General features: G+C 41.6%; 1 protein-coding gene across 10 annotated transcripts in view; it reads right to left on the bottom strand.

The window, feature by feature from the left end:
• The window catches only part of TENM3 (teneurin transmembrane protein 3), a 453,850-nt gene extending 449,552 nt beyond the window's left edge, over window positions 1–4,298 (bottom strand). For all 10 annotated transcript variants that reach the window (XM_043557955.1, XM_043557965.1, XM_043557986.1 and 7 more), the window contains exon 1: window positions 3,993–4,298. In XM_043557955.1, coding sequence (XP_043413890.1) covers window positions 3,993–4,224 — 232 coding nt within the window. In that variant the 5' untranslated portion in view covers window positions 4,225–4,298. The remainder of the gene's footprint in view (window positions 1–3,992) is intronic.
• Window positions 4,299–17,984: the final 13,686 nt, after the last annotated feature.

Here is a 17,984-nt window from a genome sequence, read left to right as displayed (position 1 = left end):
TGCAGCTGTTTCATGAGAAATGTGTCTCAGACCTGACCTGACAGGATAAATTCTCTTCAAAGTTGAATCAGAGAAAATGGTATCCAAGAATGCAAAACAGGTCATCGTCACCCTAACCCCATCACACCTACGGAGGGTTCCACAGCTGCTGAAACAACAACTATTCCCGTCACCTAATAAACCATGGAAAGAGATTTGAAAAGAGACAGAGAAAGAGATCTATATGGGATCTGGTCACATGGCACATTATTGTGAAAACACAACCATCCCCGGCTTTGCAGTCTCTAAATAGAATACATAATTAATGGAAGTCACTTGGCAGTCACTAGAGCCACAAAAATCAAGTCGGACAGTAGGCCACCAAATCGGTCAAGAGACATAAAAGCATCATATTTCTACGTTTGAATGCTCCACGTAAATGGCATTCACAGGGGTCTCTACGTATCCCTTCCTTGGGCTGAAGGGGCCCTTGCCTGTGTCATTTACAAAGCAGAATGAAGATTGACAAGTTGTTTTAGGACCCCACGGACAAGCTACATTAGCATGATTCTTTGGACTCGGTTCAAAGATCTTTGGCTACTACTAACGTTTTTTCATCTTTCATTTTTATCATGTGTATGATGTCAGGAGTTGTGGCAGGAAGCACATTTTGTCAATTAAATAATTAATCCCACAGCCTAACAGTCAGGGAGGAAAAATTGACATTTGTCAGGTTCAAAGGAAAGGAAAGTCTGGGAGGATTTTTCATTAGGCTTGCTTGAGAAAAACAGAATCCGACAGCAAACTTTCCTTCGTCACTTCTCTCCTACATTTACTGCTCCGGCTACACATTCCCTGGATCCAACCACAGGAGAGAGAAAATATTTGCAATAGCTCCCTCTCCCTCAAGCTCATCCCGCCTGGTCCCAAGTAATCATATCGCTGAATCTCCTAAAGAGGTCTCCAGTCTCCTCCTTGCTCTCTAGCCACGCCATCAAAAGGGGCCACAACTGGCACCAATGAGGCAAAGGGGAACTCTGACCCGGAACTGCCTGTTCTCCGGCTTTGGCCACGGCACAGAGGTTGGAAGCCAAGCGCTAGGGGCAGACCGGCCCCGGGTTCAAGCCCCCAGCTCGGCTGTCGCTAGCCCTGGGGTGTCAGGCCTCTCCACTTGGCAAAGAAGGGCACTACTGGGACCCATCTCACCCAAGGACTGGGGGGGTGCACGTAAAACCTGGCTAGTGCCGTGACTGGAGCATACCAAGGGATCAGCGCACATGAGCAATACGTAGCAGTATATTCCATTCGTGTTTCCAATATGGCCTGATTGACGAACACGTCAGGTGGAAAGCGGGCCCGAGCACACACCGCACTCCTGCTTTTCCTTTCTCTCCGGCCCTTAAACCTCTGCTCCCCGCTTCATTCCGCTGCTCCCAACAAGCCGCCTCCACGTGCCGCCTCGCTCACTCTCTCTTCCCTCTGGCCCTCTTCTTCTCCCCCCCCCCCCCCCCCCCCGCCTGGCTGGCGACAAGCTGAGTAATAGTACTGTTGGGTCCCCTAAGAACTGTGGTTCCAGGGTTTCCGCAGATGGTATGGCCATGTCATCAACAGTCTGCATTGGATTAGCGCTGCCTAGGAGGTGAAAATTTCAGCTCGCTATTTTTAACCCGTTTGAGCATCCTTCATGCTGCCTAAACGAAATGCTTGCTTGGGCTGGAGATGAGCCTCCCCCACACATCATGCCACATGTGCTGAGGTTTTTTTTTTTTTCTTTTAATGGTATTCCACAATGTTTTGTTTTGTTGTTGTTGTTTTTTTTTTTTTCCGATAGGGCACTAAACTAGTTGTTTTTGTTACAAAAGGCAAGGCTTTACACTGGGTTCAGACTGCATGCATTTCATAGTACCTACTATTTTTTTTTTTAATTTTTATTTCAACGTTTATTTATTTTTGGGACAGAGAGAGACAGAGCATGAACGGGGGAGGGGGCAGAGAGAGAGGGAGACACAGAATCGGAAACAGGCTCCAGGCTCTGAGCCATCAGCCCAGAGCCCGACGCGGGGCTCGAACTCCCGGACCGCGAGATCGTGACCTGGCTGAAGTCGGACGCTTAACCGACTGCGCCACCCAGGCGCCCCTCACAGTACCTACTATTTTTTAAATTGGTGGAACCTGTACCCTGATAATCTATGTCAGCTGTGTAGACAATGCGAAAGAAAAAAAAAAACCACTTGGGTTTGGAATTATAAGACATCATGCAATGGACTTAGAAGTCCCTTGGCTTACCGAGGGTATGTATCTCAAATATTATGTCTTATATCTTCCCTTAAAAACTGGCTCAGTCGGTTAAGTGTCTGACTTCGGCTCAGGTCACAGTCATCTCACAGTTGTGAGTTCGAGCCCTGCATCAGGCTCTCCGCTGACAGTGCAAAGCCTGCTTTGGAGTCTCTTTCTCCCTCTCTCTCTCTCTCTGCCCCTCTCCTGCTCACACTCTCTCTCTCAAAAATAAATAAATAAACATTAAAAAAACTGAATCTCAAAAAAAAACCCCTACTATGTCAAGCTACCATATCCCATTTCATAAACGATGATACCTGTAATTTTAGTAAGATATCCTTCAGGGGGAAAAAATATCTCTTCAGCAAATCAAATGAGTCTTCTTTGAGGCAAACTGGTTTAGGTGAGTGAATGTTCTTTCAATCTAGTTAGGATGGTTCTTTTCACAATAGAGAGAAGAAGAGAACCATGGAAAATTTCCAAACTTCTGCATGATTTATTGCATTATTTTTCTGAAATTTGTTGCTTGCTCAATATCATACTGTTGGTCACACTGTTTGTAAGGTGACTGGGAAAGAAGGAATATATTCTTTACATTTGCGGTTTAATTTATTTTTCCTCATTTCCTGATTAAAATAGCTGAGGGATGCTAAGTTCTGTGTAAACTGACTACGCGACACAAATGGGAGAGGATTTTATTTTTATTAGTAGTAATTGTGCCTGCATCTCCAAAAAAATGTATTAGAAAACAAAAACCTAGGTATGCCCAATTTAAAATAAGCTATTGTCTGAAAGCATGGAGATTGGTAGGTTTCAGACTGTGAAGGCAAGTTACAGAAGTCATTACTCCACTGGTAGAGTATACAGGCAGAAAACAGAGCGTAAAAACGTTCAACAAATACATGTGAATGGCCAAACCATAACGGGTTATATTATGTGACACTGGGATGTTTTAAGGTAGAACCTTAATGTTCTAGATCGCCTGCCGGAGAGAAACCTGAACCCTTCAGTAGCAGGCTCTTGTATGAACAGATAGACACCAGCACATGGGCTACATGGCTCATGAGATAATTCAGAATTAGGACTGTCACTTTTCAATGAGTGAAAGGCCTTTGCTTGTCAACCTTTCCCGTTCCTTTACGTCAGTTCTAACGGCAGAAACGTCCGTGAGCACCTTCCTGAGAGGGCGAGGGAGCCCACGAGACCTGGATCTCAAGTTTATGCACAAACGCTGGCTGTGTGCAGAATCACACCCCTCACATATAAAATGTGCACAGTGATTCTCGCCTGGGGGGCTCAGTCGGTTCAGCGTCCGACTTCAGCTCAGGTCATGAGCTCACGGTGCGTGAGTTCGAGCCCCGTGTCGGGCTCTGTGCTGACATGGCATTTCAGAGCCTGGAGCCTGCTTCGGATTCCATGTCTCCCTCTCTGCCCCTCCCTCACCTACGCTCTGTCTCTCAATAAATAAATAAATAAATAAACATTAAAAAAATTTTTATATGTGCACAGTGATTCTCTACATGAATCGGTACCCTTATCTGGGGTCAATGTGTCTGTAGGTGGCTTTCTACCTTTAAACTGGAATACTACGTGACCATCTAGTTTCTCAAAAATCTGAATCAGAGGCTAGACATCCAAGTTGGAAAATAATCATGTCACCTATAGAGGAGAAAAACATGGCACCTCCAAGGGGGCGCCTTCTGAGTGTGCCTTGTTTTGTGAGACCAGCGACCTACCTTGTCTGCTGTATTCGTCTGCTTCTCTGTGAACCAAATCCTTTACTCTGTTTCCGTAAAGCAGCCGTGAAGAATCATGATCAAAAGCTTTCAAGGTTTCACTGGAACTGTACGACTTCTGCGTGGGGACCCTACACTCCTCATTGTCTGCTGAGGAATTTGTATAACGCCGTTCTTTTTCTCGTCTGCTCTTGGTCAGCGAGCAGTAAGGCCTACGTTCTTTCACATCCATACTTCATTCCTTCTGGGTGCACATCAGTCCTGGTCGGCACAGATTACACTCACGGGTCAACTTGCATTGGCCTCTCTGCAAAGATAAGAGGTTTGCATAACGTCAGCGTAACATTCGTCTAAAAACTGACCACCCTATGGGGCACCTGGGTGGCTCAGTCCATCAAGCGTCCAACTGAGGTTCAGGTCAGGATCTCATGGTTCATGGGTTCGAGACCTGCATCGGGCTCCATGCTGACAGCTCAGAGCCTGGAGCCTGCTTTGGATTCTGTGTCTCCCTCTCTCTCTGCCCCTCCCCTGCTCGCACTCTGCACTCTGTCTCTCTCTCTCTCAAAAATTAATAAACATTAAAAAAAGCTATTAAAATATGACCACCCTACATCCTTCTCAATGTGGAGAATGGTGGAAAGAAATACTATTGCCTATCTAGAAAACTTGCTTTCAACAACAATGATGAAAATTTGTGAAATCACTGTAAAATGTCCCGTAGTACCAGGAAGTGAGGCATACTTTCTATTACTGAGTGTTATGGAGGCTTGTTCAAGCTACTATAACTGATTTTTCACTTTAATAATAAAAAAAAATTAAGCTCAAGATCAAATTTCACTACAGAAGCGAGCTAAAGGTTGGCCCCAATATGCCTGTTACATTTTCCACAATGGGACAATTTTCTCTCACAGCATTTTTGCCATTCACAAATAAATTCTCTTTCTTCTTCTAACAAAAATGTATACTATTTTTACTTCTTTGATTTTTTTTTTTTAAGAGCAGAAGCAAACTGGGAGCTTTTTGGACGTGAAATTTTGTCAAATACATTGAGCATTTTTTAAATTTCTGCAAAGACGTTTTCTTCGGCGGACACAATTTTCACGTTTCGAGGACCTAAACAGCTTCAACTATGGAAAAAACTGATCCTTGTCCCTTACCCTTCTCCTAAAAATGTATTTTCCTCTCTAGAACGTGGGTTGAATCCATGCTATCCTGATTTAAAGGCAATTCAAGTGGCTAACTTGAGGTGGTAGGTTTTTGCAAGGGCCAGTAGCAAGAGTTAAATCAGAAGGAACAAGGTCACGTGTGTTTCTTTGCTGAGCTACTGTCTCTTTCCTGATTTGGCTGAACTGACAGGGGTAAAAGTGACTGGGCCTGAGGAGGGATGGCTTCCCAGGTCTAACGTGCATTTTATTTTTTTTACTTATTTTAAAGTGTATTTTCTTTTTTTTTTTAATTTTTTTTTTTCAACGTTTATTTATTTTTGGGACAGAGAGAGACAGAGCATGAATGGGGGAGGGGCAGAGAGAGAGGGAGACACAGAATCGGAAACAGGCTCCAGGCTCCGAGCCATCAGCCCAGAGCCTGACGCGGGGCTCGAACTCACGGACCGCGAGATTGTGACCTGGCTGAAGTCGGACGCTTAACCGACTGCGCCACCCAGGCGCCCCTAAAGTGTATTTTCTTATGTAAGCGTTCTCTACACCCAACGTGGGGCTCAAACTCACAACCCCAAGATCAGGAGTGGCATCCTCCACAGACTGAGCCGGCCAGGTGCCCCTGATCTGCATTTTAAAGGGTCCTCCCTTGTCTTTACTCTTTCTCACTTGGTCTTTGTCTTACATCTGAAGGTCCCCAAAGGCCTCCAGTGGTGGCTCCCACTCCCCTCCAACTTTCCTCAACTCACTTTTTATTGGAGTGATTCCAGAATCAGCTTGAAACAAATGATGTCTGGTGGCCCCAGATCTTCTCTTCGGTACCACATCCCTAGGACCGTGATTTCTATTTACATTTTTTTTTCCCATGGAGAATCCCTCTCCCAAGGAATCCTTCCCTCTCTCTTTGTCCTTGGCTATCGTTATCCGCATCACATCTCTCTTTAATGTGCTTTCAACATGGTGTCTTGGGGCTGACTCCCGATTCTCCCACGTTGGCTCCGCTTACCTCTAGGCTATCAACAAGTCTCTTCTGTCTGAGCAACATTAGGACTCCTCTACCTTTCACTTTCTGATTTCTGCCTTCCATCCAGCAGTAAGAATAGTAGTGAAATTCTGAGCTGGCCTGGTCACAGAGTTCCAGAGCCTATGCTTGGAAACTCTGGGGGGTTCCTCCTGCTACCTCTTGTTTGTTTGTTTGTTTGTTTGTTTTATTAAAAAAAAAGTTTTTTTACATTTATTTATTTTTAAGAAACAGAGAGAGACAGAGCACAAGTGGGGGAGGGGCAGAGAGAGAGGGAGACACAGAATCCATAGCAGGCTCCAGGCTCTGAGCTGTCAGCACAGAGCCCGACGCGGGGCTCAAACTCACAAACCGCGAGATCATGACCTGAGCCAAAGTTGGACACTTAACCGACTGAGCCACCCAGGCGCCCTGTTTTTTTTTTTTTTTAACGTTTTTTTATTTTGGGAGAGAGCAAGAGAGACAGAGAGAGAGCAGGGGAGGGGCAGAGAGAAAGGGAGACAGAATCCCAAGCAGGTTCTGTGCTCTCAGCTCAGAGCCTGATGTGTGCTCAAACCCTGAGATCACGACTTGAACAGAGATCAACGGCCAGATACTTAACCGACTGAGCCATCCAGGTGCCCCCCCTGCTACCTCTTTGACCAAATTGTATCTTCTCCCGTCTACACTGCCTGTGAAGTGTTACTTCACCTGGGTTTCCACATTTCCCTGCTATTGAATCAAGTGGGGCTGTTAAAAGAAGTCGCTAATATTTCCCTCGGCTGTTGAAATATATCTTGACTTCTCTACCTTTTTTTCTGATTTTCCATGAATCTGATTAAATAAAGAAAACTAATGTTTTTCACTGATCCCTTCTGATTCATTACCCCATTATTCTCTTCACAAATTCTTCCAATAGCTCTTAATAGAAATTGGATTTCTCTTATTGTAGCTCTTCTATGAGTTTAAGACAATAAATAATTTCAAGATGTGATAACAGGGCATATTTTTGTATAACATGGTTAAAACAACATACCAATTCACTCTCTTTAGTCCAGGGAAAGCAAATATTTACTTTAGGTAAATATTTATTGAATTATTATTATGTATTTAGGCTCTCTTTTATGTGCTGAGGACATGCCATTAAATAAAATGATGTCATTGTCCTCATGGAACATACTTCTACTGAGGGGAAGCAGGTACATTCTTTCCAATAGAACAAATATATAAGTCTGAGTTCGAGGAAAATCTTGTTTCTAAAGTGGTCTAGATCTCTTTGGAAGAAAAGCCATATCAACTCTCATAACTAAATGACCACCAAAAAACTTCTAATTGACCAAATAAATATCATAATTCAAGCATTTTTAGTAACAGAACTTTGGGATTTGAAATTATGATGAAAGTTTCAGTTCTTGCCATGAGTTGACATCGACTTTAAGATAAGTGCCGCTAAGGCACTGAGCCTGGATGGCTCAGTCAGTTGAGTGTCCGACTCTTGATTTAGGCTCAGATCATGATCCCAGGTCATGGGATCGAGCCCTGTGTTGGGCTCCATACTGAGCGTGAAGCCTGCTTAAGCTTCTCTCTGTCTCCCTCTGCCCCCCTCCCCCACTCACACTCTCTCTCCAAACTAAAAAATAAAAATAAATTAATTGAAATAAGTGTTGCCATATACACACATATGTTTGCATTTCTACACTTTGAAAATGAACTGATTAAAGCAAGGGTAAATTCCCCCCCCTTCGCTGCAATTTTGCTTCAGTTAGTTAGACCAGGCATTGGTAAACTCTAGTACACCAGCCAAATCTGACCTATCATCCGTTTTTGTAAATAAAATTTTGTGGGAACGCAGCACATGTATTTGTTTATGTCTTGTCCTTGGCTGCGTTCTTGCTGCAAAGACAGAGTTGAATGGTTGCAACAGAGACTTTAGTGAAGTGAATTGTGTCTCCCAAAAAGATATATTGAGGTCTTAACACCTAGTACCTGGGACTGTGACCTTATCTGGAAGTATGGTCTCTGGAGTTGCAATCAAGTTAAGATGAGGTTATGTTGGATTAGGATGGGTCCCAAATCTAGTGATTGGTGACTTCATAAGAGACGGGACAGGGAGATTTGGATCCAGAGACATGGAGACACTCAGGAGAGAGGGCCACGTGAGGACAAAGGCAGAGGCTGAGTGACGTAGCTACAAGCTAAGGGTTGCCAGCAAATGGCAGAAGCTGGGGGAGACACATGGAACAGATTCTTCCCGAGAACTTCAGAGAAAGCATGGCACAGCCAGTACCTTAGTTTTCAGACTTGTTGTCTCCAGAACTTCTTGTTCTAAGCCACTGAGTGTGTGTAGTTTGTTACTAATGCAGAGACCTGATGGCCTGCAAAGTTTAAAGTATTTACTCTCCGGCCCTTTATATGCAAAATGATCAAGGTCTGACTTACATCATTCATATTTCCATCCTGTCCTTCACTGTCCCTTTGGAGCTTTGAACGTGAAATGTCTTCTCTTTATTATATAGCCCATGATACAAGTTCGCAATCTTGCAAATAAGATGATCAATAAGTTCTTTAACGTTGTAATACAAATATATACCATCAATAGTAAAGATGCGTCCACATGGTAAGGTTACCAATATTTATAAATCAATTACATGTTAATAGACGCCTAATAAAAAGATAATTTTAGGTATTCTTGAGCTTTATAGAACATCTCTAGCACCAAATATCTGACTTTTCTTTATTTGTGAAGCAATTCTGAAGTGCCATGACAAACGAAGATACCGTATTCAAATATACTATCAAAGACAAAGACGTTTGATCCTAGAGATTCCAAACAATAAAAAGGCTTTTGCATTTGTCTTTCCATTTTTGTGCACAGCTCAAACTCTTCAAGGATGCAATCTACACTGTAATGTTTGCAACCACTGATACGCTTCTGATGGAAGTCAATGAGTTCAATATGACCTCAAAAGGCAGTGTTGTGCATTATCTTCTGCACTCAGCTCCAGATTTGAAGGTTAAAAAATGCAGCTGTTTAAACAGTGCTAAATTGTTGAAGCACTTTGATGGTGATTGCATAGTCCTACACAGGAAGAGGGTCACTATGTGCATATTCAGCATAAAGCATTTGATGAACAGGATCATGGCTGTAACAGTGGGCAAGGCCTTTGAACAATAAGGAAAACGATTAGAAACAAAGTTGTCCAAAAAGTTCTGACTGAATTTGCTACAGCAAGTATACAACATCATCAAATTGATTGGGTTCATTTCCTTGAAAAACAACTCTGTTACTAACCATTGCACCTCTCTGGAAAACACAGCTGGTCTTAAAGAAATTTCTCTGATGCGGTTATTAATTTTTCTCAATTAATTGTTTTCTCAATGTTTTCCTGCAAATATTTGATCGACTAAATGAACGGGCAGGACACCAGATCTGGGGTGATCATATTGTCTATTTCGGATAGTAGTCAAACCTGCTTGAAACTTGGCCAGAGAACTTAACAACATTCTTACATTGTTTCATAACATGTTCCTAATTCCAAAGAAACATTTTTTTAAATTTATTTTTGGGACAGAGAGAGACAGAGCATGAACGGGGCAGGGGCAGAGAGAGAAGGAGACACAGAATCGGAAATAGGCTCCAGGCTCTGAGCCATCAGCCCAGAGCCCGCAGGGCTCGAACTCACAGACCGCGAGATCGTGACCTGGCTGAAGTCGGGACGCTTAACCGACTGCGCCACCCAGGCGCCCCTAAAGAAACATTTTTTTAATTGTACCTTTAGGAAGCAATCTGATTTTAATTGGACTCAGTATATCTTTAAAACCTTTCAGTCAACGATTACAATTTATCAGGCTTATAACAAACATCCCTAAAATCATCTGTACTTCTAAAATTCTAGGAGCTTATGTGTCTATCCAGCAATTGTAATAAAAACAGACATTCAAACACAAAGGATTAGGTAGCCTGTTGGTCAAACTCCACCCATGCTCCCACTGTTCCTTATTTTCTGTAAGAATTACAAATTCCTGAACATCGCTTTGAATATCTTCTGCACAGAATGTCTTCCTCAAACTGTCTTTATAATAGTTTGAAAAAGCTCACCCACAAGAATAAGCAGACTTCAGAAAAACACTAATTTACTCAAACATATTTTTGATTAAAGATCTAAATTAAGCTATTTGTATATAACACTAGGAAAATTTTACCTTTTATTATTCACAATTCACATTTTCCCTAATAAGGTAGAATTTATGATTTATTACCAATTAGGATAATTAAACAGCAAATACAACTTTGCACGCTGTAAGAATTTCTAAGTGTTTCCTTTATTGAAGAGCTAGATTAATGCCAATTGAACACAAGAGGAAATCAATCGCTATTGTTCATTTTAGAGGAAACCTTGTTTCTGGAGGCAAATTTACAAGTCAAAGAATTAAAATAATTAAGTGCAAAAATAAAATCATATGAAATGGTTTTTTTTGTCATGCTAAATTCAAGCATAACTAAAATTTGAGCTTGCAGTTTTAAACAGAAGAATGTAAGTGACTATAGATGTCACGTCTGAGGCGCGAAGTTAAAACACAAACAAAGCTGTGGGAAGAAATACGGGGAAAGACAACAGTGATGCTTGCTGAGAAGATACAGATACAGAAAAAGTATAGTGGATAATGAGTGGTTGAGCAGGTTAAGCCAAGGCAAGTTTCTTTCTTTAAACATGACATTTGATAACGATAATAAATAAGAAGTCAGCTTCTGCTTCTGGCCAAGGTAGAGGAACAGGACCTGGATTTACCCTCTTGCCTAAAATAACAACAACAGTAAAACTGACAAAATACATGAAACAGAGTTTTCAAGACATTGACACAGAGAGAACCTTGAGAAATGGGAAGCTTGCTCACTACCTCAAGACTTTCTAGGCTACAGGACAGGAGGCAGAACCCAGGAAGAGCACCGCAGACTTCCTAACCTGAACAGGCAGAGCTGAGAATCCGGTAGATGAGAGAGCTGCCTGGAGAAAGAACTCTGGAGGATGGCAAAGGGTGCTTCTTGAGAGTTCAGCAGAGTGCTGGTCAGCACGTGTAGATGAGACTACTGCAGGCCAGCGAAAGAGCAGTTGGGAAGGACTATAACAGAGCTTCTCAACCTCGACATTATTAACATTTTACGTGGAAAAAAGCTCCTTCTTGTGGAGAAAATCCGACAGCAGGATATTTAGCCGCACTCAGCCTCTATCCACTAGATACCAGTCGCATTCACATTCGTGACAACAAAAGACACCTTCAGACGTTCCCAAATGTCTTGTGGGTGCAAAACTGCCCTTCTAAAGGATCACCAAATTACAGGAAACGGTACCCAGAGCTCACCCAAGGACAAGAGTAGCGTATATTCCCACTAGTCAGATGGGGAAAAACCTCGTAATTTACTAGGCAATTTACTTAGGAAGGTCTCACCTCAGTTGTGGGGAATAATTTAGCACTAAACATGGTACTGGTCTCCTCTGAAAAGTCTTCAAAGCAAGGCCAGGGAGATCAAACTGTTTTCAAGTAGCTTAACTATTCCGCAACAAAGCTGAAGAACGTTACAGGAGTGCAAAAATGTCTAACACTCAACAAGGTGAAATTCACAACGTCTGGCCTACGATCAAAGATCTCTGGCATGCCAAGAAGCAGGAAAATAATGAGGGGGAAAAAATCGATCAATTGGAACTGACTCAGAGCTGACACAGGTGTTGGAACTAATAGAAAAGGACACAAAAACAGCTATTATAACTGAGTTAAATATGCTCAAAATACTAAAAGGAGACAGGGAGGATATAAAAAGGAGACCCAAATCAAACTTCTAGAGAGGAAACCACCATGTCTGAGATGGAAAATACACTGGATAGGCAGTTTTTCGACACTGCCAAAGAGAAGGCAAAAAGACTTAAAGATATAGTAATAGAAGATATACAAAATGAAGCACAGAGAAAGAGAATAAATAAATAAATAAATATGTCATTAGTGAGATGTAGGATTACTTCAAGTGGCCAATATAGATTTGATTGGAGTCCCTAAAGGGGAAGACAGGGAGAAGTCAACAGAAAAAAAAAATTTGAAGAAATAATAACTGGAAAATCCTCAAATTTGATAAACGCTATAAATCCACAGATTCCCAGAAGCTCAGCAAACACCAAGCACAAGAAATATAAATAAATTATGCCCAGGCATTTGGTTGTAATTTAAATTATTTTTAAAAAGAAAACAGTGATAAGAGAAAGTCCTGGGGTGCCTGAGTGGCTCAGTTTGGGAAGCGTCTGACTCTTGGTTCAGCTCAGATTATGATCTCACGGTTCACAGGTTCACATCCTGCTTTGGGCTCTGCACTGCCAGACTTTGGGATTCTGTCTCTGCCCTTCTCCTGCTAGTGATCTCTTTCTTACTCTCAGAATAAATACATAAACTTAAAAAAAATTAACTTAAGAGCAAGCCTTAAAAGCAGATCCAGGAAAAAGGCACATTCCATATAGAGTTCCATGTTGGAAGTAATGTAAGCAAGAAGACAGTAGAGTAAGCTCTTTAAAACGCCGAGAGGAAAAAAAAACCTGTCATTCTAGAATTCCATAACCAATGAAAATATCTCTCACAAATTAAGGCAAAATAACTACATCTTCTGATGTGTAAAAGTTGACCACCTAGAGGCTCTCATTATAGGAAATGCAAAGGAACCTAAGTGGAAGGAAAAGAACATCAAATAGAAATATGGATCTCCACAAAGGAATCACTAGCACTTGGAAGTGGCAGCTATATGGATAAATGTATGATAGTTTTCTTATTATTTAAATCTCTTTAAAAGATGTCTGGTTGCATAAAAACCGTAACAGTATATTGTGAATTTTATAACATGTGTAAATAAAGTATATTGCAACAGCAGCATAAAGGAACAGAGGGGAGATAGTATACTATTGTAAGGTTTTCATACTATATGTGAAGCGGCATCACCTCAGGAGACACAGTGTAAGATGTACACTTTCAACCCTAAAGCAACCACTATAATAACAAAACTGAGAATTGTATATAATAGTCCAACAAAAGAAATAATAGTAAAAGGCGAAAGATTTATATGATCTGAAGAGAAACCAGAGTATCCCAATAAAAGAAATAACAGAATCGTAAAAACTGGAAGCATCAAAACTATTTGACTAATCCAATGAAAGTAGGAGAAGAGGATCAAAGATTACATGGGGCAGAACAAATACAAACAGCAAGTTGGTAGACTTAAGTCTAATTAGGCCAATAATCACATTAAATGTAAATGGTCTAGATATCCCACACAAGGCAGAGATTTTCAGATTGGTTTAAAAAAAAAGTATATGCTGCTACCAAGTAACACACTTAAACATAAAGACACAAACAGGTTAACAGTAAGTGGAAAAAGAGAAACCTAAGCATATCATCAATCACATTAAATATAAAAATAAATGATCTACACACACCAGTTAAAAGACAAAGTTTGTTAGCTTGTATGAAAAAACAAGGCAAGATCAGTTGGAGGAACATTCACCAGCAATTCAAAAGAACGGGGTGATTTTCATGCATTAGCATAAAATGGTGCACAAGGAATAGTGTTTTGTAATTTTTTGATTCACTCATCATACATGTCAGGCATGGTGAGAGGCACTGAAAACATAGAGATGAACAAGACCCAGTCTTTACCCTCTTTCAATCTGAAAAGGGAGAGGATGGTTAAATAATCACAAAAATAAATATACGATTAAAAGTGTAACAAAAACTGCAAAAAATTACAAGTTGTAAAGACAGAGAATAGAAAATGGGGTCTAATGGAAATGGAGAGCCCAAAGAAGAGCTCTCTTAAATGACATTTAGGTTGAGATCCACAGGATGAATAGGGTTTAGCCTGGCCACAAGCATGTGTGTCACAGGAAAGGACTTGAGGCCATACCAGGCGGGCTGAGAGAATAACCTGTTCAAACAAATGCCTGCAGGCAGAGAACACCTGGATGGACAAGTGTCCACGGGTTGGGGCAACGTGAGTAAGGAGACATGAGTCCAGAGGAAACTTGCTGGCCAGGTGCAGAGCTTCATTACATAAGCTAATGGGTCTCACCCAGAGTGCGCCAAACAGGGTGACCACTGGAGAGTGAAATGGGGCACTGATGTGACCAATCAGATTTACAGTTTGATGTGATCCCTCCACCTGAAGTATGAGAACAGGGAAGAGGGAGATCTGGAGTGGAAGCAGGAAAACCTGTTGGTAGATTTTTATGGAAGTCCAGGCCAGAGAATGCTAGCGTGGACTATGGAAACTGAAAAGGCAGTGAAGATTTAGAGAGGTGGATGGATATGAGAGATCGACGTGGCATCAGCAAGACTTGGGATGGGCTGAAACAAGAGTGAGGAAAAGGGCAGAGCTGAGAATGACTGGCAGGTTGCTGGCTTGAGCAGATGGTGGAGAGGGACACCTCTGAGACACATGGGGAGGACCATCCCTAAACACTAATTAATGAGCAATACCAAGTCATGCTTCTCTTTAATTTAAACCATGTGTGAAGCAGTAATATTTGTTCTTTGTGGAAACTAGAAAGTACAGATGAGTGCCCACCCCCCTCCAGAAGGAAAACATTAAAATTACTACTCTCTTGATCTTTTGTGAGTCCACATTTTTGGATTTTTTTTCCATGTGTGTGTGTACATGTACGTGTATGAATATATGTATGTATCACATGTATTTTAATATAGATGATCTCACAACCCATTTCTACTTAATATTGTGAACATTTTCATTTGACTGAAGATACAGTTATGTCTATTTTAACAATAATAAATAGGAAGGTTGTTTTAAATTTTTTAAAATTTTTAAAAAAATTTTGTTCATTTTAGAGAGAGAGAAAGGGAGCACGAACAGGGGAAGGGAAGAGAGAGAGGGAAACACAGAATCTGAAGTAGGCTCAAGCCTCTGAGCTGTCAGCACAGAGCCTGATGGAGGGCTCGAACTCACGAACCGTGAGATCATGACCTGAGTTGAAGTTGGATGCTTAACCAACTGAGCCACCCAGATGCCCCTAAATCTTTTCTTTTAATGTGTATTTTATTTTTGAGAGAGAGAGAGAGAGAGAGAGAGGAGGAGAGGCAGAGAGAGAGAGAGGGAGACACAGAATCTGAAGCAGGCTCCAGGCTCTGAACTGTCATCACAGAGCCTGATGCGGGACTCAAACTCACCTACCGTGATATCATGACCTGAGCCAAAGTTGGATGCTTAACCAACTGAGTCACCCACGTGTCCTGGAAGGCTGCTGTTTTAAAAGTCAAAATTATTCTCCATGCTTTATCATAGATAGCAAATATATGAACTTAGATAATGAAGCAAATAGGAGTAATATACTAAAATAGCTACTGAATAAGTGTGAATACTGGGAAATTTCTAATTGGAAAATATATAGAACACTGCCTTAGGCTATAAGAAAAGTGGCTTAAACCTCATCAAATCATTAAAAATTCTTTTAAAATTATTTATATAGAGAAGGAAACAGAAACTGGAAATGATCAAAAAAGGAAAAAAATATGGATAATGAGGGCTAATTTACCCCATAAGGTAAAGTAAGAATATTATTCTATGATTTAAAAACAACTAAAGCAATTCACTTGTACGGTTTGACATTAAAATTGATTCTGTTTTTCCTGAGAACAATTATGGACAATTGTAATATACCAGTAATATGTATTAATACCGTCACGTAGTTTATGATAACACCTGCACCAGTAATGGCGGCGAAAATGCCCTAATCTCCATATTTTGAACAGATGGGAAAAGGCACTAGGGTCCAAATACGGCTGCGCTGAATGTGGCTTTCTCACCTCGCAGACTTTTAGGGTGAAGTGTAAATAACATCTCTCAATTTGCCTGTCCGCCTGGATATCCATCATGTCTATTTAAGTATTTTTACGATGTTTTAACCAGAACCCTGAATAGAGAGGCCACCACTGTATTCCTCTGTGCTTCTGCATGAGCCAGGCCTTTGAAACTTTGCCAGCGATCTTATCTTGTTCAAAGGAAAAATCAAGGCAACAGTTAGGTGTCATGTAGACGATACTGTGTTATCCAAATGGCCTCAAATATACACTAGGTTAAAAAAAAAAAGAGGTAACTTTGCTATCACCCCATGTATTGTTCTGATTGAACCGGGTCACAGACTAGACTGTTGTTCCATCTTCAAATGAACACGCTCACCTCGGCGGACATGCCGGTCACGGCCAAATACACAATGACAGCAACAACCTCCATTTACTGAACACTTTTCTAGGCTGGGTATTTTACGCACTGTATTTCTGCTTCTAATCACAGCCTGTCAAGGGTGTGTGATTTACCAGTTTTACTGATGAGGGAATATGAGAAATTAATAAAAAATTCCACGTCAGAAAACCAGTGAGTGGTGAGGGTGGGACTCAGATTTTCATAGCCGGCTCTTCCATTTACTCCTTTGAAAGGATGCCAGACTGTAAGACCTGTGCAACATCAACTCCAAATCCAAGCCCTTCGTCATACTGAGAAAAACATAAGCAAGACTTTAGATGGCTTCAAAACAACGATACGCTTGCCGTATCATCAGCGGGACTCGAAAACGGGGGTTACTGACTGGGTGACAGTTGGGACTGCCATGTAAAACTGGACAAGCTTCTTAAATGAAGAGCTAATACTATTTCCCTAAGTGCAGAGCATTTTCTTCTCTTGAAGAGTGGACATAAAAGCTCCTCGATTAATTATTAATTTCAATCTTGATTAGTTATTGAGTGCTTAAAATATGCCAGGTGCTTTACATATATGACCTCACTCGATCTTCACAGCAACCCTGCTAGGTAAGAATTATAAACCCCATTTTCACATGAGAGAACTAAGGCCCAGAGAGGTTAACAGACTTGTCCAAGGTCACAGAGTCTGGTAGTGGCTGAGTGGAATCTGAACATCTTTCGGTGTAATTCCAAATCCAGACTCTTAAGTACTAGACTATACTTCCAAACCTTAGAACAAAAAGGGGCTTTAAGCTATCACAAAAACAAATTTTTCAATAGGTTGAAAACAAAAGAGGGGGAGGGAGGGAGGGAGGGAGAGAGAGAGAGAGAGAGAGAGAGAGAAATGATAGCAAAGAGTTTGACAACCGATGTCAGGATGTCAACAGATCCGGGATTAAGAAAGTCAATGAAGGCTGCCATGTTGAAAAGACCATGATAATTAAATTTGCAGAGATCACAGGACTGGGGCAGCAAAAGGAAAAGCCACGTGAAATTCACCTGAGCAGAGAGAGGTGAAACATTCAAGACCAACTTAAAAGGATAAAATACACTGGAAACATTTTCTAGCTTGTGTTCAAGGAAAGACGGTTAAGGAAGAAACAGATGATACCTTACTGTGAGGCTATGTTTTCATAGGAGGACACAGTCACCTTGGCTGGTCTCCCAGCCCATGTGGTTTAGTTACCAGAGGACGAGGCTCTCCTAAATTACAGCCAGTGTGGTCACATCAATTTTTTTGTATGCCTCGTATTTCTCGGAATAAGCACTTGCCTCCGGTGACGGTTTCCAGAGGTTGAGATGGAGCAGACCCCAGTCCTGGGGTTAGGGGAACTGCCTTCCAGGCATCTCAGTGACTGGCTCAGGAATGAACATGTGGCCTGATGCAGGCCAATAAGGTTAGCTCCAGGACATGTAATAAAACTCTCCGGAATGCACCTACTCAGACCGGCAAATGTGGAGTTACTTCTGTGGGGATGTGTGCGTGGCTCTCGTCTACATTTCTGTCACCATGGGAGAAAGCCCGCCTGCCAACATAAGTCTGCACAGAAGACA

This window comes from Prionailurus bengalensis, chromosome B1, assembly GCF_016509475.1.
Source record: "Prionailurus bengalensis isolate Pbe53 chromosome B1, Fcat_Pben_1.1_paternal_pri, whole genome shotgun sequence".
NCBI lineage: Eukaryota > Metazoa > Chordata > Mammalia > Carnivora > Felidae > Prionailurus > Prionailurus bengalensis.
The sequence above is the reverse complement of the archived record's forward strand: the minus strand, read 5'-3'. Positions and strand labels throughout refer to the sequence as shown.